This window comes from Ovis canadensis, chromosome 14 (assembly GCF_042477335.2).
Source record: "Ovis canadensis isolate MfBH-ARS-UI-01 breed Bighorn chromosome 14, ARS-UI_OviCan_v2, whole genome shotgun sequence".
NCBI classification, from domain to species: Eukaryota; Metazoa; Chordata; class Mammalia; order Artiodactyla; family Bovidae; genus Ovis; species Ovis canadensis.
The window spans coordinates 29854622-29876498 of NC_091258.1; the positions used below are offsets into that span (position 1 = coordinate 29854622).

General features: G+C 44.4%; 1 protein-coding gene across 3 annotated transcripts in view; it reads right to left on the minus strand.

Annotated features, from left to right (window-relative positions):
- The window catches only part of ABCC11 (ATP binding cassette subfamily C member 11), an 80649-nt gene that overhangs the window by 52058 nt on the left and 6714 nt on the right, over window positions 1–21877 (minus strand). For all 3 annotated transcript variants that reach the window (XM_069549793.1, XM_069549791.1, XM_069549792.1), the window contains exons 3-8: window positions 19705–19863; window positions 14686–14833; window positions 11845–12078; window positions 5311–5484; window positions 3248–3395; window positions 2949–3097 (exon numbers count right to left, since the gene is read on the minus strand). In XM_069549793.1, coding sequence (XP_069405894.1) covers window positions 2949–3097; window positions 3248–3395; window positions 5311–5484; window positions 11845–12078; window positions 14686–14833; window positions 19705–19863 — 1012 coding nt within the window. The remainder of the gene's footprint in view (window positions 1–2948; window positions 3098–3247; window positions 3396–5310; window positions 5485–11844; window positions 12079–14685; window positions 14834–19704; window positions 19864–21877) is intronic.

Consider the following 21877-nt stretch of genomic DNA (forward strand, 5'->3'; position numbering starts at 1 on the left):
CACATGGAACAACAGACTGGTTCCAAATAGGAAAAGGAGTGCGTCAAGGCTGTATATTGTTACCCTGCTTATTTAACTTCTATGCAGATTACATCATGAGAAACGCTGGGCTGGAAGAAACACAAGCTGGAATCAAGATTGCTGGGAGAAATAGCAATAATCTCAGATATGCAGATGACACCACCCTTATGGCAGATAGTGAAGAGGAACTAAAAAGCCTCTTGATGAAAATGAAAGAGGAGAGTGAGAAAAGTTAGCTTAAAGCTCAGAAAACGAAGATCATGGCATCCGGTCCCATCACTTCATGGGAAATAGATGGGGGAACAGTGGAAACCGTGGCAGACTTTACTTTTTTGGGCTCCAAAATCACTGCAGATGGTGACTGCAGCCATAATATTAAAAGACACTTACTCCTGGGATGGAAAGTTATGACCAACCTAGATAGCATATTCAAAAGCAGAGACATTACTTTGCCAACAAAGGTCTGTCTAGTCAAGGCTATGGTTTTTCCAGTAGTCATGTATGGATGTTAGAGTTGGACTGTGAAGAAAGCTGAGTGCCGAAGAATGGATGCTTTTGAACTGTGGTGTTGGAGAAGACTCTTGAGAGTCCCTTGGGCTGCAAGGAGATCCAACCAGTGCATTCTGAAGGAGATCAGTCCTGGGATTTCTTTAGAAGGACTGATGCTAAAGCTGAAACTCCAGTACTTTGGCCACCTCATGTGAAGAGTTGACTCATTGGAAAAAAACCCTGATGCTGGGAGGGATTGCGGGCAGGAGGAGAAGGGGACGACAGAGGATGAGATAGCTGGATGGCATCACCGACTCAATGGACATGAGTTTGGGTGAACTCCAGGAGTTGGTGATGGACAGGGATGCCTGGCGTGCTATGATTCATGGGGTCGCAAAGAGTCGGACACGACTGAGCGACTGAACTGAACTGAACTGAACATAGATGGTAGCCCACCAGGCTCCCCCGTCCCTGGGATTCTCCAGGCAAGAACACTGGAGTGGGTCATCATTTCCTTCTCTAATGCATGAAAGTGAAAAGTGAAAGGGAAGTTGCTCAGTCATGTCCAACTCTTAGCGACCCCATGGACTGCAGCCTACCAGGCTCCTCCGTCCATGGGATTTTCCAGGCAAGAGTACTGGAGTGGGGTGCCATTGTCTTCTCCAAACTGATATATATATATATATACCATATTACCCAGCAATCCTACTCCTGGGCATATATTCAGAGAAAATGATAATTTGAAAAGATATGTACACCACAATATTCATGGAAGCACTATTCACAATAGCCAAGACATGGAAGCAACCTAAACGTCCAATGACAGATGAATAAAGAAGACGTGGTACCTACAGTCAATGGAATATGATTTAGCATAAAACAGAATGAAATAAGGCCATTAGCAGCAACACGGATGAATCTAGAGATTATCATCCTAAGTGAATTAAGTCGGGTAGAGAAAGACAAACAGCATATGATATCATTTATATGTGGAATCTAATTTAAAATGGTACAGATGTACTTATTCACAAAACACAAACAGACTCACTGATCTCAAAATTAAACTTACGGTTTTCAAAGGGGAAGCGCAGGGGGAAGAGATAAATTAGGAAATTGAGATTAACATGTACACACTACTATATATAACATAGATAACTAACAAGGACCCAGGGAACTCTACTCAATATTCTGTAATGAGCTATATAGGAAAAAAAATATGAAAAAGAATCGATATATCTGATTCACTTTGCTAACACAACATTGTAAATGAGCTATAATCCAATAAAAATTTAGAAAAGAAAGAAAAACTCCCTAAGCATCAAGCTTAATCCATGCCTCACCTTACCCTGTCAGGAGACCTTTCCTGACTGTAGCAAACCACCCTTGGTTCTCAGGATCCCAGAGAATGACCTCAGGAAGGTACCTTGGGAACCTTCCATTCAATTCATGCCGTTCATGCCCCGTCTCTACCCTCTTCTTGGTCCAGATGAACCTCCACTCCAACAGAGCTTTAGTCTAACCTTCAGTCAAACCTGGTGTGGTCTAAGTGCAGTGTGACCTTAAAGTTCCACTGAGCGTTCTCCTTACACAGTCTTCCTACCACCCAACGACTCCCTGGGGTGTTCCTTGGTGTGTGCCAGGCTAGCAGAGGTGACTGCCGTCTGGAGCACCAACAAGCCCTTGGCTGCAGACTGTCAAATGCACCTCTCTTGTTTCAGATGCAGGCTCCTGGGCTCTTTGGATGGATTCTAACCTCTCTAAGAGCTGTTTTGTGGTTGTTGTTGTTTAGTCACTAAGTCTTGTCCAATTCTTTGCGACCCCATGGACTGTAGTCCACCAGGTTCCTGTGTCCATGGGATTCCCCAAGCACGAATACTGGAGTGGGATACCATTTCTTTCTCCAGGGGATCCTCCAAACCCAGGGGTCAAACTCATAGATTCTTTACCACTGAGCACCTGGGAAGCCTCTATAGTAGCACTCTGTCTTATGTCAAATAATCAAACTCCTAACCTTGAAAGGCAGCTGCTGCTCCCCAAGGCCAGGGTCAGACCACAAAAGAAAAGACAGAAGAAGCCAGACCTTTGCATTTAAAATGCATTTTCAGGGCCCTATCGAGATCAGAGGAGCTCCCCACTTCAGGATTTTCAACCTCAGCATCATCTGGGTTTTAACTACACATTTCACTTCCACTGCACCCCGAGATGACAATCTTTCCCCACCCCACTCCAGCCCCCACAGCTGCTATGCAAGGGATACCAGCTCCACATATGGACTGAAATGGAAGAAAGCTCAAGACCCTAACAGTCTGGAAAATCAAGATTCATTTGTATTATTCGTTTACAAAACCTCTAGATCTTTCGGGGGGCATGGCCTGGAAAAGGACACATGAGAAAACTCCCTATATATGAGGGAGGAAGCAAAGGACCCCAGCACTTACTACTGAAGTTGTGAGTTTCAGTCGTAAACCTGTGTGGGTGAGGAACAGCGATACTACAGATACGGAGGGGGCTAGGAACAAGATGACTGTGGTCAGGCTCTGGATAAACCCACACTTCTCCAAGAGCTTTGTTTCCTTTTTTCTGAGATCTGGAAAATTCAAAATGCAGAAATGAATCACAAGAACATTCTTCCAGGAGCATAGATCAAGCCCCAGAAGATGAAAGAATCCCCAGAAGGTGAAAGGCTCAGTCCGCCATGACATCCCAGGCTCAGAGCAGAAAGCCAGGTATTCTGTACCTTTAATGACTTTTGTAAATGGCTTCTCCCAGGCGTACATTTTAATCAACTTAATGCTGGTGAGAACTTCACTGGTCATGCGGATGCGCTGGTCACTGACCTCTGATGTATGATTCTGTGACTCCACAATCTTTCTGGTCAGGAATACCTGCAGTGAGGATGCAGCAAGAGCATCTTTTACAAGGGTAGGAAAGTGCAGTCTGGCGTTAGTGTGGAAACTGAGAGTACTTCCCAAGTCAGCTCCGCATGTGGACTGAATCCCTGGAGCTAATCCTGCACTCTCAGTTCCTGGTCCCCGCTGAAAGTCTGGAAGCCTCTCTGGGCCATCATGCCTCAAGACACCTGTCTCACACATCCTGGGGGGCTTTCTCTTCTGAGTTCCAAGCCAGGCTTTGGCTAACTAAACAGAAACATGACTCCTCTGCCTCTGGGAACCCTAAAGTGAAAGTAAAGTTGCTCAGTCAAGTCCGACTCTTTGTGACCCCATGGACTGTAGCCCACCAGGCTCTTCAGTCCATGAAATTTTCCAGGCAAGAGTACTAAACCCTCTACAAATTACATCACATTTAAAAAAAAATTTTATTGAAGTATAGTTAATTTTTAGTGCTGTATTAATTTAAAAGACGCTTATTCCTTGGAAGAAAAGTTATGACCAACCTAGATAGCATATTAAAAAGCAGAGACATTACTTTGCCGACTAAGGTCCATCTAGTCAAGGCTATGGTTTTCCCAGTAGTCATGTATGGATGTGAGAGTTGGACTGTGAAGAAGGCTGCAGCGCCGAAGAATTGATGCTTTTGAACTGTGGTGTTGGAGAAGACTCTTGAGAGTCCCTTGGACTGCAAGGAGATCCAATCAGTCCATTCTGATCAGCCCTGGGATTTCTTTGGAAGGAATGATGCTAAAGCTGAAACTCCAGCACTTTGGCCACCTCATGCGAAGAGTTGACTCATGGGAAAAGACTCTGATGCTGGGAGGGATTGGGGGCAGGAGGAGAAGGGGATGACAGAGGATGAGATGGCTGGATGGCATCACGGACTCGATGGACGTGAGTCTGAGTGAACTCCGGGAGTTGGTGATGGACAGGGAGGCCTGGCATGCTACGATTCATGGGGTCGCAAAGAATCAGACACGACTGAGTGACTGAACTGAACTGAATTTCTCAGTACAGCAAAATGACTCAGTTATACATACATATATATATATAAATAATTTTCCATTATGGTTTGTTACAGGATATTGAATATGGTTTCCTTGCTATGCGGTAGGACAGCTGCTGCTGCTGATAAGTCACTTTAGTCGTGTCCAACTCTGTGCGACCCCAAAGATGGCAGTCCACCAGCAGTCTGGTGGCTCCCCTGTCCCTGGGATTCTCCAGGCAAGAACACTGGAGTGGGTTGCCATTTCCTTCTCCAATGCATGAAAGTGAAAAGCGAAAGTGAAGTCGCTCAGTCGTGTCTGACTCTTCGCGACCCCATGGGCTGCAGCCTACCAGGCTCCTCCATCCATGGGATTTTCGGCAAGAGTACTGGAGTGGGGTGCCATTGCCTTCTCCATGCAGTAGGACTACAATCACCTTTTGATTAGAGTGCCTGAACTGACAAAGGAAAACACTCCATTTCAATAAATCAGAGCACACAAATCCAAGAGTCACTTCCTGTTTTGCCCATTTATTTCAGCTGAATCTTTGGCAGCAAATTTGCTTCCCTTCCCCCATTAAACTGCCAATGTTCTATGCTGTCAGCTCTATTATACTAGCACATTCTGGGTAAAAGAGAAGGAACTCCACAGAGGATAGCTACCGAGGAAAGTCCGTGAAGCAGATCATCACTCACAGAAACCCACGAGGGGGACCTCACCCATCAGATTCACTTCTTATTAATATTTATGAGGCCCCAGCATGGTGGCCAGAAAACCATTCGACAGAGGAATTGACGCTGAAGCTCACTTGCAATAGAATGAGCAGTCAACAAGGGTCAGCCTTCCCACTCAAGCACCCCCAATCCCAGAGCCCTAAGAGTTCTGGGGAATGTCCAGCATCCAATGGGTGGCAAAGACATTACCTGCAGTGGCAAAAACAGAAGATAGCACAGCGTGGCAATGAGCGCTGTGGGCCCGAGAATGAAGCAAGAGGTAATGCTGCAGACTGTCAACACTGAGCTGGTGAGCACGGCCAGGGGCCCGTAGTACACTCCCTCGAACAGATAGTTTACGTCGCTGGTGAAGAAGCTAATGGCCTGTAAGACAAGAAGCCCGTGGACACAGGTGTCACCCCTCCAGTTCCCAGAAGAGGCTGCATGTGTGTGTGACAGGTGGCTTCGCCATGCCGTCTATGGGCCAGCAAGCTTGAGAGGCAGGGTGGTAGAGTGGAGAGACACCCAGGTTCACAGGTCTCATGTGGCTAACTGCATGACCCCGGACAAGTTACTTTGCCACTCTGAGCCTCCACCTGTAAAGCTGGAATGATTACACCTACTCCACATGGTTACTGTAAGAGTGTCAATGAGATAAATACCTGCACACATAGACTGCACCCAACGAACGTTACATTTTTGAACTATTGCTACTACTACTAATTAGCTACTACTATTGCTACTACTACTAACATTGCTACTACTACTAATAGCCAGATTCCACAGAGTTGCTTCTAGTATTTTATTCCATTCCATTCCATTCCATTCATTCTAATAATAATACCTGCATTTTTTGGCAGGAGCTGAGTCTTTTTCTCCTTCTCCTTTCTCTTTTTTGCTATAGATTCTTCTGCCCACTCCCTCCGTCCCCAGCATGTACTGCCTAGTACATTGTATAAAAGCTGACATTCCAAGTCACAAAATATTTAAGGAATCAATTCGTTAATGTCTTTTGGAATTACCAACCTGAATTCCTAAGAAGTGGTCTTCTTTTCATTTTAACCCAGTCTCCTTCCAGTGCCCAGAATGTGTCCCAGGCTAAGCTTTTAAAAATTTTTAGTGTTGGGTGAGCATAACTCTGTACAGCCAGTTTGGAGGACAAGTTAACAGAATCTTTTAAAAACTAATAATTACACAAACCCCATGACTGTCACTTTGATTTCTCCGTTGAGAAACACTCTGATGTGCTGGAGGAAGCACATAAGGATGCTGATTATAGCACTGCGCATAGCAGCAAACCCAGAAACATCCTAAATGTCCATTGGTGGGGGAAGGTTAAAGCACTCACTTAAGAAGTATTAGTTAATACTGGATCCTGGAGCACACTGTCAGTGTTGATGCCTCACGCTTGTCGTTTATGGAACCACAGACATGTGGCTCAGTCGCTCCATGCCTCTGTTGCCTCATCAGTAAAATGGGAATAATAAAACAACCTACTTTATAGCGTTGGTGTGAGAACTGAATGAGGTAGCGCATATAAAATATTTTCACACATTGAGAAGGCCATATGGCGGTGATAGGAATGGACAAAAGTGATCCAAAGGTAAAAGCTACCAGTTATAAGATAAGTAAGTCCTGGGAATGTAAGGCACAGCATGGTGACGATAGTTAACAAAACTGTATTGTATACCTGGAAGTTGCTAAGAAAATAGATCTTAAAAATCCTCATCACAAGAAAAGTCTGTTAACTAAACTTGTTGTGGCGACCACTTTGCAATGCATGCATACATCAAATTGTGCTGTCTGCTTGCGTGCGTGCTAAATCACTTCAGTCGTGTCCGACTCTTTGCGACCCTATGGACTGTAGCCCACCAGGCTCCTCTGTCCATGGGATTCTCCAGGCAAGAGTACTGGAGTGGCTTGCCATGCCCTCCTCCATGGGATCTTCCCCACCCAGGAAAGACCCATGTCTCTCATGCCTCCTACATTGGCAGTTGGGATCTTTACCACTAACGCCGCCTGAGAAGGCCCATTATGCTGTATATTTTGAACTAATACAAAGTTCTACATCAATTATATCATGGTAAAAAATAAAGAAAAGAGAAAGTGCTTTAATTATGAGTAAGCATCACTGAAAAGTAATGAGGAAGATCTAAATGTGCCAACATGGAAATTCAAGACATAGTGAGGAGAGAAGAAAAAACTGCAAAATGATGTCATGATGTAGTGCCACTGATGTAAAAATCTCACCCCAAAATACGTATCTTACACTTTCTATTGGTAAAACCAAGTTGCAGGACTATGTAAAATGCAGTATGATTTATGCAAAAACATGCACACAAAATATATTATGTTTTCTATGGGTAATTCACATGTGTACCTAAATGTACTTTTAAAAGTTGGAAGGTGATGTTAGTTCAGCCATAGGAGGAGTGACCAGGTGTAGGGGGTCATCTATACTATTTTTCCTATTTCTTTCCTAAGGAGAAAGTATTCGGGTGTGCTTTTTTTAACTTTTTTTTCTATTGCTTTTTTAATTAAAAGTTTTACAATGTTGTGTTAGTTTCTGCCAGAAATGTAAACTGATACAGCCGTTATAGAAAACAGTATGGAGATTCCTTTAGAAACTAGGATGGGACTAAATCTATTATCTGACCCAGCAACCCCACTACTGGGCATATATCCTGAGAAGAAGACACACGTAACCCCAATGTTCACAGCAGCATCTTTTATGATAGCCAGGACATGGACACAACCCAGGTGTCCTTAAAATTAATTTTAATATAAAATTTATGGAAGCAACTCTCTCGAAATCCTCATATGAGCAACTACTTTCATCTTCAGTTCCAAATGGATCGTCTTATTTTCTGCTTCTGTGAAGATGTTGGGAAAGTTGGACTTCACATATAGTAGGGCTTAGAACAGACAAACAGAAAAGGAAGCAGCGTTGGCCTGAATGCAGAAGATCTCCTTAGCAAGGCAGGTGACATCTAGGGTTCAGAGCCTGGAATCTGCAGCCAGGCTCTGCCATTTACCAATCGTGTGACCTTGTCCAAGTTTCATACCCTTTCCTGGCCTCAGTTTCCACCTCCATGACAATGGGAACAATAACAGAAGCTATCACGTAAGAGGTCATCAGAGGACCGAGTGAGCTAACTTAGTGATGCATTTGGGATAATATCTGGCTCAGAGGATGTTCACAGTTACTGTGATAACTTTGCTGAGAACAGGGAGGAGGGCTGCCGTGGATCCTTTAGCTCTAGTCAAGTGCAGGAGGACAGGGTAGCTTTGATGCTTAAGGCCTAAAAGGAATTAATGATGCAACTGAACACGTGAATCACTGCCCCTCTGCCACATGCTTTATACATGCTAACTCACATAATCCCGTAAGAGAACACTTCTGCAAGGTTGGTCCTATTACTATCCCACAGCTCCAGAGAGGCTGAACAAGTTGCCTAAGGTTAGAGAATGAGTAAAATGGTGAAGAAGAACAGTAATAATGATAACAATACATTATCATGTAAGATAAAAATCTTACATTTGTTGGTACTTAAGTTAGAAGAAGCATCTGTTTGGGGGCAATGGTTCATTTAGCAGACTGTTTTTTGGAGATTGTCCTGTGTAATTCAGATGCTGGGCTTTTTGAGGGATAGAGTTGTGGATCTCAAATAGTTCATGTCTTTGAAGGGAGCTCATCTGAGTGGAGAGACCAGATTTGGGCTTGGTGGGGAGTAGGGTCAGAAAGAGGGGGTCTAGAGATACTATCACAAAGGAGAGACCATCTCAGCTAGGCCTTTGAAGATTGAGTGAGATTTTGAAAGGGCAGGGGGAGTGATGTGAACAAAGCTGCCTGAAGGTGGACATGCCTGGTCTGTCTGGGGCTAGAGGTTTAGCCCTGCCTGGCCAGGAGGGTAGAAGTCAACCTAGGACTACAGAAAGGAACACAGGAAGAGATGAGGCAGGAGAGCTGCTGAGGCCAGATCACAAAGGAGTTTGTTTAAGAGGAAAGAGTCAGAGCAGGGATGTCCTTTCCAAAAATTAAATTATCTGTTTCAATAAAAAGTAATCCACGCTCGTCAAGGCAATTGGTAAGCAGTAGAAAAGCAGAGACGGAGAAGGCAATGGCACTCCACTCCAGTACTCTTGCCTGGAAAATCCCATGGGCAGAGGAGCCTGGTAGGCAGCAGTCCATGGGGTCGCTAAGAGTCAGACACGACTGAGCGACTTCCCTTTCACTTTTCACTTTCCTGCATTGGAGAAGGAAATGGCAACCCACTCCAGTGTTCTTGCCTGGGGAATCCCAGGGACGGGGGAGCCTAGTGGGCTGCTGTCTCTGGGGTGGCACAGAGTCGGACACGACTGAAGTGACTTAGCAGCAGCAGTAGTAGTGTTAGTAGAAACACAGAGAAAGTGAAATTACACATAGAAAATTCCAATGTCCCCCCATGACTCTGGGTCATACTTGGTCGTATATCTTCTTCAGTCTCTGCCCTTGCTTGTGTTATGCTATAAGAAGTTCCAGCTAGGAAATAACCCATCAGTAACAATAACCAGGCAGCTGTAAGTATTCCTCCTCTGCAGATAAGAAAATTAACACCCAGAGAGATTATCTCTGCTTGTTTTCCCTTGAGCTACCAAGTCCTCCCATACCTTCCTCCTCAGGGCGTCTGAGGGGATGTGGTTTCTGATGTGCTTCTACTGGGGATTCGTGTTTTTTTGTTTTAATTTTTAGCTGCATGAAGGATCTTAGTTCCCTGACCAGAGATGGAAGGGAACATATCCCCTTACAATGAAAGCATGGAGTCTTAAACACTGGACCACCTGGGAAGTCCCAAGATTTTCGTCTTTTTAGCCACTGCTATACGCCTTTGGTGTGCTTCCCTCATAGCTCACTTGGTAAAGAATTGGCCTGCAATGCAGGAGACCCCAGTTCGATGCCTGGGTCAGGAAGATCTGCTGGAGAAGGGATAGGCTACCCACTCTGGTGTTCTTGGGCTTCCTTTGTGGCTGGTAAAGAATCTGCCTGCAATGCAGAAGACCTGGGTTTGATCCTTAGATTGGGAAGATCCCCTAGAGAAAGGAAAGGCTACCTACTCCAGTATTCTGGCCTGGACTGATCCCCTCAGATGACTTGGGAAGAAAAGTATGGGAGGATTTGGTAGCTCAAGAGATTAAAATGCCAGCATCCACTGGATCATCGAAAAAGCAAGAGAGTTCCAGAAAAACATCTACTTCTGCTGATTGACTACACCAAAGCCTATGACTGTGTGGATCACAACAAACTGTGGAAAATTCTTAAAGAGATGGGAATACCAGACCACCTTACCTGTCTCCTGAGAAATCTGTATGCAGGTCAAGAAACAACAGTTAGAACTAGACATAGAACAATAGACTGGTTCCAAATTGGGAAAGGAATACATCAAGGCTATATATTGTCACCCTGCTTATTTAACTTATATGCAGAGTATATCATGTGAAATGCTGGGCTAAATGAACCACAAGCTGGAATCAAGATTGCTGGGAGAAATATCAATAACCTCAAATATGCAGATGATACTACCCTTATGGCAGAAAGTGAAGAGGAACTAAAAAAGCCTCTTGATGAAAGTGAAAGAGGACAGTGAAAAAGTTGGCTTAAAGCTCCTTTCAAAACACTAAGATCATGGCATCCAGTCCCATCACTTCATGGCAAATACATGGGGAAACAATGGAAACAGTGAGAGACTTTATTTTCTTGGGCTCCAAACTCACTGCAAATGGTGACTGCAGCCATGAAGTTAAAAGACACTTGCTCCTTGGAAGAAAAGCTATGACCAACTTAGCATATTAAAAAGCAGAGACATTACTTTGCCAACAAAAGTCCGTTTAGTCAAAGCTATGGTTTTTCCAGTAGTCATGTATGGGTGTGAGAGTTGGACCATAAAGAAAGCTGAGTGCCAAAGAATTGATCCTTTTGAACTGTGATGTTGGAGAAGACTCTTGAGAGTCCCTTGGAATGCAAGGAGATCAAACCAGTCCATCCTAAAGGAAATCCGTCCTGAATATTCATTCGAAGGACTGATGCTAAAGCTGAACCTCCAATACTCTGGCCATCTGATACAAAGAGCTGACTCATTTGAAAAGACCCTGATGCTGGGAAAGGTTGAAGGCAGGAGGAGAAGGGGACAACAGAGGATGAGATGATTGGATGGCATCACCAACTTGATGGACATAAGTTTGAGCAAGCTCCGGGAGTTGGTGATAGACAGGGAGGCCTGGCGTGCTGCAGTCCATGGGGTCGCAGAGTCAGACACGACTAAGCAACTGAACTGAACTGTACTCATAGGTGGAGAAGGAAATGGCAAACCACGCCAGTATTCTTGCCTGGAGGATCTCATGAATGGAGGAGCCTAGTGGGCTACAGTCTATGGGGTCACAAAGAGTCAGACACAACTGAAGTGACTTAGCATGTACCTGTAGGGCCTAGAACAGGGCTTGGCCCAAAGCATACCTCAGTAACAATTTATTGAATGGATGGATAAATCCTCTCTAAGGCTCTGAATACAGTTGGAATCTCATTTACTGTTGACCTGCTCTTATGATCCCAGAGGCAATTATTGATGGTTATCAACACTCACCCTGGAAGTGATTTCCTTTCTCTTTCTTCCTTGTCCCCAGCCTTTTCTCTGTCCCTTGGCCTCCAGGGTAAGGAGGTATGGAGGAGGAGGAGGAAATACCCCCTCAATGTGCAGCCTCGTCACTTACCTCTCCCACGGTGATGTGTGTTAGAGACTTAAATTGCATCAGCTTCTCAAAGGCAAAGGAGAAGACAGCTGCACGAAACCTGACTCCTGTGCGCTGGTTGATGACCCAGCATGAGCACATGCTCAGAGACTTCAGACATTCCGTGAAAAAAAGGGCAAGGCAAAGCCCAACTCCATAGGCAACGTCCCCGGATGGGTTTTCGGCGTATTCCAGGATCTTTGGTACAACAAGCATCTAAAAGGAAACAGGAGTTTGCATCACTCTGACTTCCCAATCCTGCTTTCAGGCAACACCTAACCAAAGTGCACTGGATGTGAGGGCCTCAGGTCAAGAGAGGGGGCTTACTAGATGATCACAACTGACTCAAGCACAATTCTGCACTCAGAAGATCACAGTCCAGTTGGAGGACACTTAGGAGTTCAACTGACCCAGATCTGAGGCCCGGCTCCACCACCTCATACTGGTCCTAAAACCAAACAGGATGCTCTGGCGCTCCTGGATGCAGAAGCTTATTCTGTGCCCCCTATTTCTCGTTTGTAGGGAACAGACTCCAGCCTCCATGACCTTCCCTGCATTCCTAAGGGAAGAGAGGGGATGTGGAGACAAGGAAGGAGCAGCCAAGAAACAATAGTGCAATCTTGGGCAGGGTCCTGGTTCCTCCTCAAGGGATACATACAACAATATTTTTGAGCTCTTCTGCAGAATTAAAATGCCCAACAAATGGAAGCTGCTAACTACTTGATGAAATACTCTACTCCAGAGAGAAGGTCACAGTTTGATAACCTCAAGAACCACAGAAGCTCATCAGAAAACCTCCTGAGGCCAGATTAAAGGAGTGCAGGCCCTACACACACCCTGATCTCATCAGCAAACCTCACCCTTGAACCATTGCTATAAAGTGAAAATGTTAGTCACTCAGTCATGTCTGACTCTTTGTGACTCCATGAACTGTAGCCCACCACTCCATGGAATTCTCCAGGCAAGAATTCTGGAGTGGGTTGCCATTTTCTACTCAAGGAGATCTACCCAACCCTGGGATCAAACCTAGGTCTCCATCATTGCAGGCAAATTCTTTACTGTCTGAGCCATGAGGATTGGTATAAAACTCCTCACCAAATCCCCCTGAATTGGGACACACAGTTTTGAGGTCTTTAGCCCACTGTGTCCCCATTTGCCTGGCAAAGCAATGAAGCTATTCTTTTCTGTGTGAGTGTGTGGGTGCTTGGTCACTCAGTTGTGTCCAGCTCTTTGTGACTTCATGGGCTGTAGCCCACCAGGTTCCTCTGTCCACGGAATTTCCTACTCCAGGGGCTCTTCCCAACTCAGGGACTGAACCCATGTCTCTTGCGTCTCCTGCACTGGCAGAGGGATTTTTTTTTTTTTTTTAACCACTGGTTCCACCTGGGAAGCCCTTCACCAAAACTCTGTCTCTGAGATTTGATTTGGCACCAGAGTACAGAGACCACATTTCAGCATCAGTCCCAGTGGAAAATAGATTACACACACATGGAGTAATCCAGGGTTAATAACCTGACTATTTATAAAGATGTGGGCAGAACTGAGGAAATTTAACAGGAATGGAGAAGCACCTTGGAGCTAGCAACCACAGGGAACTAAATGGGGAGGGGAGGATGAGTTTACTGAAGCCTAGAAGGAGAAAGTCATGCAAAAAGGGCCCTTCATTTTAGGAGCTGGTCACCAACCCTCAGTGACAGGGAGGGAGGAAGTCAGAGTGATATATATCTTGCCCTCACCTTCTCCTTCCCTCCAGCCTCCAGAGGGGCTCTCCCACTGGTCAAACTCAACCAGAAGCCAGAGGCAGAGGTACCCCACAGATGTGATCTGGAGAGGTCACGCACTAGGGGCATAGCATAGGGTGGTGGACAAGGGTGGAGAGTGGATCTAGAGGGACGAATGGAGAACATGCTGTCACCCAAGTCACTTATCTCTGTGGTGTCATCAGTTGTTGCTTCCTCCTGACCTGCAGCCCCTCTCCCGCGAGCTGGTAACAACGCCTCTATTTTCTTCTGGGAAGATGGTCGCCTGCTCCAATGCACACAGCCTAGGCTGGATCGTCAATCAGAGCGTTCCACTGCTGACCAACCAAGTGAGCACGTGACCCCAGCTGGGTCAGCCAGGTTCACTGTCTACAGTTGAGGAACTAATAGGAAAAGCGAGCCCATTCATCCTAACCACGGTACGTGGAATCTCCTGCATGCCCTGAGCTGTTCAGCCATTTCTCAAAGCAGCTCCTATGTCCTGAGACAGACTGAGTTATAAATGTTTTCTCTACTGAATTTATTTAATGTCACCCTATGAGGCAGACAATGTCAGGCTCTGCATTTCAAACATGAGAGTTTCCATGAGGACTATGGTTGAGAGCATCATGGGGTTCCATGAGGGAACCAAAGCACAGAAGGGGTAAACAAATTGCCCAAAGTCACCCAGAAATTAAGCAGCAGAACCAAGGTTAGAACCTAAGCACTGGCTGCAGAATTCACACTTTCAACTACTACTAGCTCAACTGCCCCCAGAAAGCCTTCATTTTCTGAGCAGCAGTTGAGAGACCGACATCCTCAAATCTTTTTGTTTGTTTGTTTATGTTTTGGGGTTTTAAAAAATTATTGTTATTTTCTTTGGCCACCCTGCATGGCATATAGGATCTTAGTTCCCCAACCAGGGATCGATCCTGCACACCCACCTCCCCCTAGTTGGAGGTGTGGAGTCCTAACTACTGACCCACCAGGGAAGTCTCAAGACATCTCCAGTTCTTGGCATGGATCTAAACATGCTAATCACCAAAGCCTGAAGACCGGATACCTCATCAAGTCTGCTACTTACGGGCCCCACAACACTTGCGATGGAGAAGCAGCAGCTCATAATTGTATCAAAAATAAGCCTTGTTCTTTGGAATCGCAGCATCACTCGAAGCACTGAAGCTTTGTCAATTCCATGCCTTGAGACTTCTTCTTCCCAAAGACGACGAAGCCTTGAAAAGAAGGAAATGGAGGCAAATGAAATCTCTTTGGTTGTGTCACCCAACTATCCCAGTTCTTGCTGGTCTAGGAACTTGGTTACAGAAATTGTCAAAGATAACACAAGGAGAGAGAACAGTACAGGGCATTTATATTGCATGCATGCAGCAGATATACATGCCTCAGCTCCAAGAATTACCAATATTTTGACATTTTTGTTTAATCTTTCCTCCCCTTCCATTATTTTTCTTTTTGCAAGAATATTTTAAGCAAATCCCAAAGATATTGTTTCATCTATAAATGCTTCAGTATGCATCTCTTCCAGATAAAACCCTAAAAAGCCACATAGTAACCATAAAAATGGTTATGAATGAATGACTATTCATCATTAATAACTATTAATAATAGCCATATATTAATAGCATAGTAAGAATGGCATTTAATTCAACTTTCTCTAATTATTTAAAAAATACGTTCTTACAGTTAGTTTCCCTAAATCAAGATCCAAATAGGTCCCACTCATTGCAGTTAAAAGACAAATCTGACAGGCCTCTTGCATCTCATTTTATCTGTAACAATTTTCAATCCTCTGCATTTTCTGCCATTTACTTTCTAAAGAATCTGAATGATTTATCCTGTTGAGTTTTCCACATTCTGGATTTGACTGATTGCACCCCTGTGGGGCTAGTATAAGTTTCTATGCCATGTATTTCCTATTAAGCTGTTAGCTAAATCTAGAGGCATAATAAAATTCAGAATTTAAGTCAGCTGGCAAAAATACTTAATAGATGATATAGTGTATGTTCTTTTTATCACATCAGAAGACGTACAAAGTGTGCTATCCCACTTTTGGATATGTTAAACTGGATCACTGAGTTAAGGTGTGTTAGCCTGCCAAGTTCCCCATTGCTGATGATCATTGCCTATATCCAACTCCGACAGGACTGGCAAAATGGTGATTTGTCTAATTCTATCATTCCATTTACAGTTTTCAGCTTGAATTTTCTGGAAAAAAAAAAAATTTTTTTTTCCCCAGAACTTTCCTGGTGGTCCAGTGGCTAAAACTCCAAGTTGCCAATGCAGGGGACCTGGGTTAGATCCCTGGTCAGGGAACTAGATCCCACATGCCACCACTAAAGATTCTGCATGCTTTAACTAAGACCTGGCACAGCCAAACAAAAATAAACAAGCAAATATTAAAGAAGAAATTTCCCTCATCAACTGTTTCGTTACCCTGAAATACAGTTAGTTGAAGAAACAGCCTAAGGCTCTGAAAAACGTTGCCTTCCTTTTTATACACAAATTAAGATTCATGAAATACAGAACTCTGATCTCCAAAAAGTGTCCTTATTTATTTCAGAATTCCCAAAAGGGTGTCCCAGTGTTGGATCACGCAACCAAAAATGTATCCTAATTTTGGCATTCCAAGTTAATGATGCCTGGGAGATTTGTGCTATACCAGCAAAATATGAACACCTAAAACATTTCTTTGGGGGGAAAACTGATATACTATTTGTATATACGCTTTTTTAAAAAAGCATCCAAGAAGTTTTCACGAAAAGATTTAAAATTGTATTGACTTTCCTACACTTCTCTTTTGTTTTGGAGGCAGGAACAAGTGACTAGACAATAGTCATTACGATACTCAAGGCTTCTGGACTCAGGAAGGAACAAGTGACTGGACAATCGTCATTACCATACTCAAGGCTTCCGGACTCCTAATCTCGCTCTGGATGCCTCTCCCCCCACCATGCATCCACAGTCCAATCTATCAGCTGCAGGCACCATGCTGGCTAAACTTGATGTCCTGGCTCCTGCTTCCCTACGTCCGGTTCCACTGTTTGGAAAGCGGTTAGCACTGCCCATGGATGATAGCAGAGACATCACCTTGCCTACAAAGATCTGTCTAGTCGAAGCTATGGTTTTTCCAGTGGTCATGTATGGATGTGACATTTGGACCATCAGGAAGGTTGAATGCTGAAAAATTGATGCTTTTGAACTGTGGTGCTAGAGAAGACTTTTTTTTTTTTTTTAGAGAAGACTCTTAAGAGTCCCTTGGACAGCAAGGAGATCAAACCAGTCAATCCTAAAGGAAGTCAGCTTTAAATACTAATTGGAATGACTGATGCTGAAGCTCTAATACTTCGGCCACCTCACAAAGAGCCGACTCATTGGAAAAGACCCTGATGCTGGGAAAGACTAAGGGCAGGAGGAGAAAGGGGTGACAGAGGATGAGATGGTTGGATGGCATCATCGACTCAATGGACATGATGTTAAGCAAACTCCAGGAGTTAGTGAAGGACAGGGAAACCTGGCATGCTGCAGTCCACGGGGCTGCAAAGAGTTGGACATGACTTAGCCACTGAACAACAGCAATGATGACAGCAACACGACCAGGCCAAGGGACTCCAGGCACTCGCCGAAGCTGCTGCTCCTTAGACAGCGAGAACACAGTGGACAGAACGGACCCCCCAGTTGGGCCGCCCTCTGCCCCCAGGGCCCGACAACGGCACTAGTTGTGCCTGTTCTCCAAGAGCTCTGTCAGCATCTGGCTCTCATCCTCTCCCAGAATCTCACCAAGTCTCTCTTGAAAAAGCAGTTCTGGCCCTTTCAACTCTTTACTCCTCCAGCCATGGATACTCCCGCCCAGCCTAAACCAGAGGGAACCATTACCATGAGACCTTTCTGTCCTACTTTCCTGCAATCAAAACTCCAGGCTTCCTCCTTTCTGAGTTATTAAAGAAAACTACCCCATTCCATCCAGGCCCACCTCTGCAGACCAGATAACCTGAGGGGCCTGGACCCTAGCTCAACAAAGCAAAAATGTCCCCATGACACCTGTCTGTGTTGGAGGATTCTATTGTTTGCAGATGCTATTGCTCAGATCAAACCACGGGGCTGCCTCTCCTCATTCTAGCCCTCCCTCCACACATGACACAATCCACAGAAACAACCAGCTCTAGAGTCGGTTCTACTTTGACTAAATAAATCCAAGTCTTCCATAGCCTACCCACAGCTCTCTGGGCAACTCTATCTGTTTCTGGCCATGATTATTAGATTCAGATTCAAGAGACGTGGTTTCAAATTTTACCTCCTCCATTCATTCATGATATGATTCAAGGAACATATTTCTCTTAATTCTGGTTCTTCATTTGTAAGATGGGGGAAACAACATCTGCCTTGTTTATTTCATAATCCTTTTGTGATGGTCAAAGGAGACAATGGGTGGGGAGATGCTCTATAATTAAGAATAGCTAACACGTGAGGAATTATGGTGATCATAGGATGAAGATGATGGTGGTGACAATGGTAATCCTGCCGAGAATGGTGATGAGGATGATGGTTGGCACTTTGTCAGCCCATCCTCATAGAAAACAAAGCAGCTCTTTTGAAGGATTAGGGAAGGCACAACCCAGGACTCTGCCTATTAAATGGTGTGCCAAGTTGCTTCAGTCATGTCTGACTCTCTGTGACCCTATGGACCGTAGCCCATCAGACTCCTCTGTCCATGGGATTCTCCAGGCATGAACACTAGAGTGGGTTGCCAGGCCCCCCTCCAGGGGATCTTTCTGAAACAAGGATGGAACCCATGTCTCCTGAGTCTCTTGCTTTGTCAAGGGAGTTCTTTACCACTAGTGCCACCTGGGAAGCTCTGTTAAATGGTGAACACATAGAAAGAAATCCCTCCAAAAGTGTGAATGCACGGGAAATTACCATTTCAAAGAATCATGTAAGGATGGAGTGATTGCAAAAACGTTGGTGGTGAGGCATTGTGAGTTACAGAATAAAAAAGGCAGCACCAGTGGGCGGAAAGTGAACAGAAGTAAATTAGGAGACCTGGTCTTCGCAGTGGTTAGGGAAGAACAAGCAAGCTAACATTTAACTGACGGCCTATGATGCGTCTGGCATTTTTCCAGGTGCTTTACATCAAATCTATTATCTCTTTTGACTCTTACAACGAGCCAATGAGGGGCAATGAGAGATATTTTTTTATAATTCACTATCTTATACATAAAAACATAGGTAAGTAAACTCCTCTGACATCATAGCTGGTAAGAAGTGAGATTCTACCAATATCTGACATTATCCAAGAGGTGCTCCCTGGAACCTCTATTTTTTTTCTGAGTCTAAGAAGCAATGGGTCAAAATTCAACCAGTTTCTGCTTTCTCAGTGACTTCACTACACTGATTTTCTTTCTAAATCTCTGAGACCTGGTGATAGCATCTGACGGTTCACAAACTCCCTGACCACTGAATATTCTCAGGAAGGCTCTTAGAGTGTCATCATGTCTGGGATACATTTGGAAAATACCATCTACACCTGGGGTCTCTCATGAAGAACCTAGAGGTAACATTAGTACAGGACATTCCAGGTCACTTGTTCCCACCCCCCGCCCTTTTGATCTAATTTCACCTGTGAGGTAGATGGTACAGGAAATTTAATCCCACAATGATTAGTGGTTGCGTAAGGTGGCTTAAGAGCCTGGGCTACTAGCCAATATTTAATAATCTGTGACACAGGTAAATGCTTTATCCACACACCAAAAAAGGCAAAAGGGACAAGAAGCAGTACTTTCTTTCTCAGGGTCCAGGGACCTCAGACAGGCCCAATAAAAGATGAGAATTCTCGTTCCGGGAAAAGTTCTCCAGAAAAAGCAACAATATTTACATATTTACATAGGAAATACATAAATTATTACTTAACTCCAGATTAAGAACCTCCGATAGAAGGAGGGTTCCTGCTACAAAGGCAGAACTGATATATTTCACTCGTCTGAAGATGAACCACTACCCCCCTCCCCTTAAACACACATGGAAGCATCTCTGGCCACCGACTGCCGAGACATGGTCTTTAACCCCACTGGCTTGCCCAGCATGACTTTACCTTTTGGCATTTTTGTCGGCAGCATCGTGTACTGACAGCGGGGGGATGCTGTTCTCATCTAAGCATCTCCGAAAACCTCGAACCATGAGTGGGCTGAGCCATGACAGCGTGAGGTAGGAGAGCAGGCCAGCATCATCCAGGGGCTGGGGCTCGGGAGACCTAGCAGAAGACCACAGGCAGCATGGTGACGCTGGGGTGTGGGCTCCAGCGGTGGACAGCTCGGTCACAGGCAGAGCTTGGAAAAGACGCATGAGGACTGGGGGAAAACCACAGTGTGGATTCTACACTGTCTACATGGAAAAAAAATATCTTTTCATGACTATTGTTAACATCACAAATAACAGCCATGAAAAAATATATTTTTCCTACATCCAGAGGACCACACTGTGGTTTTCTCCCCAGTTCTCAAAGTAAAAACCAGAAGCAACACAAACACCCAGTAACAGAGGAATGATTTAAAAAGAAAGAAAACAAATATGGCATATCCTGCACCATGTTGTAGAAAACAGTGCGGAAGGGTCTAAAAATAGGGATGATGTACATGTAGAACATGGAACAGGCTCTAAGCATACTGAAAAAGAGGTCACTTGAAGATCAAGAAATTTAGCATATTTTTACTTATATAAAAAAGGAAGAAATAAGGGAAGTTAGACAGAGAACAATATACACATATCTATATTATATATAATAAACATCAAATTATATAACAATTTATATCAACTCATTCATAGATTGACTTTGAAGTAGGGGTTAGAAATTGCAACAGAGCAAAACTAAATTCTCACCACTTTAAATTTGTATGCTCTGCTTCTGTAACTTTCATCAGTTCAGTTCAGTTCAGTTGCTCAGTTGTGTCCGACTCTTTGCGATCCCATGAATCGCAGCACACCAGGCCTCCCTGTCCATCACCAACTCCCGGAGTTCACTCAGACTCACGTCCATCGAGTCCGTGATGCCATCCAGCCATCTCATCCTCTGTCGTCCCCTTCTCCTCCTGCTCCCAATCCCTCCCAGCATCAAAGTCTTCTCCAATGAGTCAACTCTTCGCATGAGGTGGCTAAAGTACTGGAGTTTCAGCTTTAGCATCATTCCTTCCAAAGAAATCCCAGGGCTGATCTCCTTCAGAATGGACTGGTTGGATCTTCTTGCAGTCCAAGGGATTCTCAAGAGTCTTCTCCAACACCACAGTTCAAAAGTATCAATTCTTTGGCGCTCAGCCTTCTTCACAGACCAACTCTCACATCCATACATGACTACTGGAAAAACCATAGCCTTGACTAGATGGACCTTAGTTGGCAAAGTAATGTCTCTGCTTTTGAATATGCTGTCTAGGTTGGTCATACTTTTCTTCCAAGGAGTAAGCGTCTTTTAATTTCATGGCTGCAGTCACCATCTGCAGTGATTATGGAGCCCAAAAAAATAAAGTCTGACCCTTTTCCACTGTTTCCCCATCTATTTCCTATGGAGTGATGGGACCGGATGCCATGATCTTCGTTTTATGAATGTTGAGCTTTAAGCCAACTTTTTCACTCTCCTCTTTTACTTTCATCAAGAGGCTTTTAGTTCCTCTTCACTTTCTGCTATAAGGGTGGTGTCATCTGCATATCTGAGGTTATTGATACTTCTCCTGGCAATCTTGATTCCAGCTTGTGTTTCTTCCAGCCCAGCGTTTCTCATGATGTACTCTGCATAGAAGTTAAATAAGCAGACAATATACAGCCTTGATGTACTTCTTTTCCTATTTGGAACCAGTCTGTTGTTCCATGTCCAGTTCTAACTGTTGCTTCCTGGCCTGCATACAGATTTCTCAAGAGGCAGGTCAGGTGGTCTGGTATTCGCATCTCTCTCAGAATTTTCCACAGTTTATTGTGATTCACACAGTCAAAGGCTTTGGCATAGTCAATGAAGCAGAAATAGATGTTTTTCTGGAACTCTCTTGCTTTTTCTATGATCCAGCGGATGTTGGCAATTTGATCTCTGGTCCCTCTGCCTTTTCTAAAACAAGCTTGAACATCTGGAAGTTCATGGTTCACGTATTGCTGAAGCCTGGCTTGGAGAACTTTGAGCATTACTTTACTGATGTGTGAGATGAGTGCAATTGTGCAGTAGTTTGAGCATTCCTTGGCATTGCCTTTCTTTGGGATTGGAATGAAAACATCTTTTCCAGTCCTGT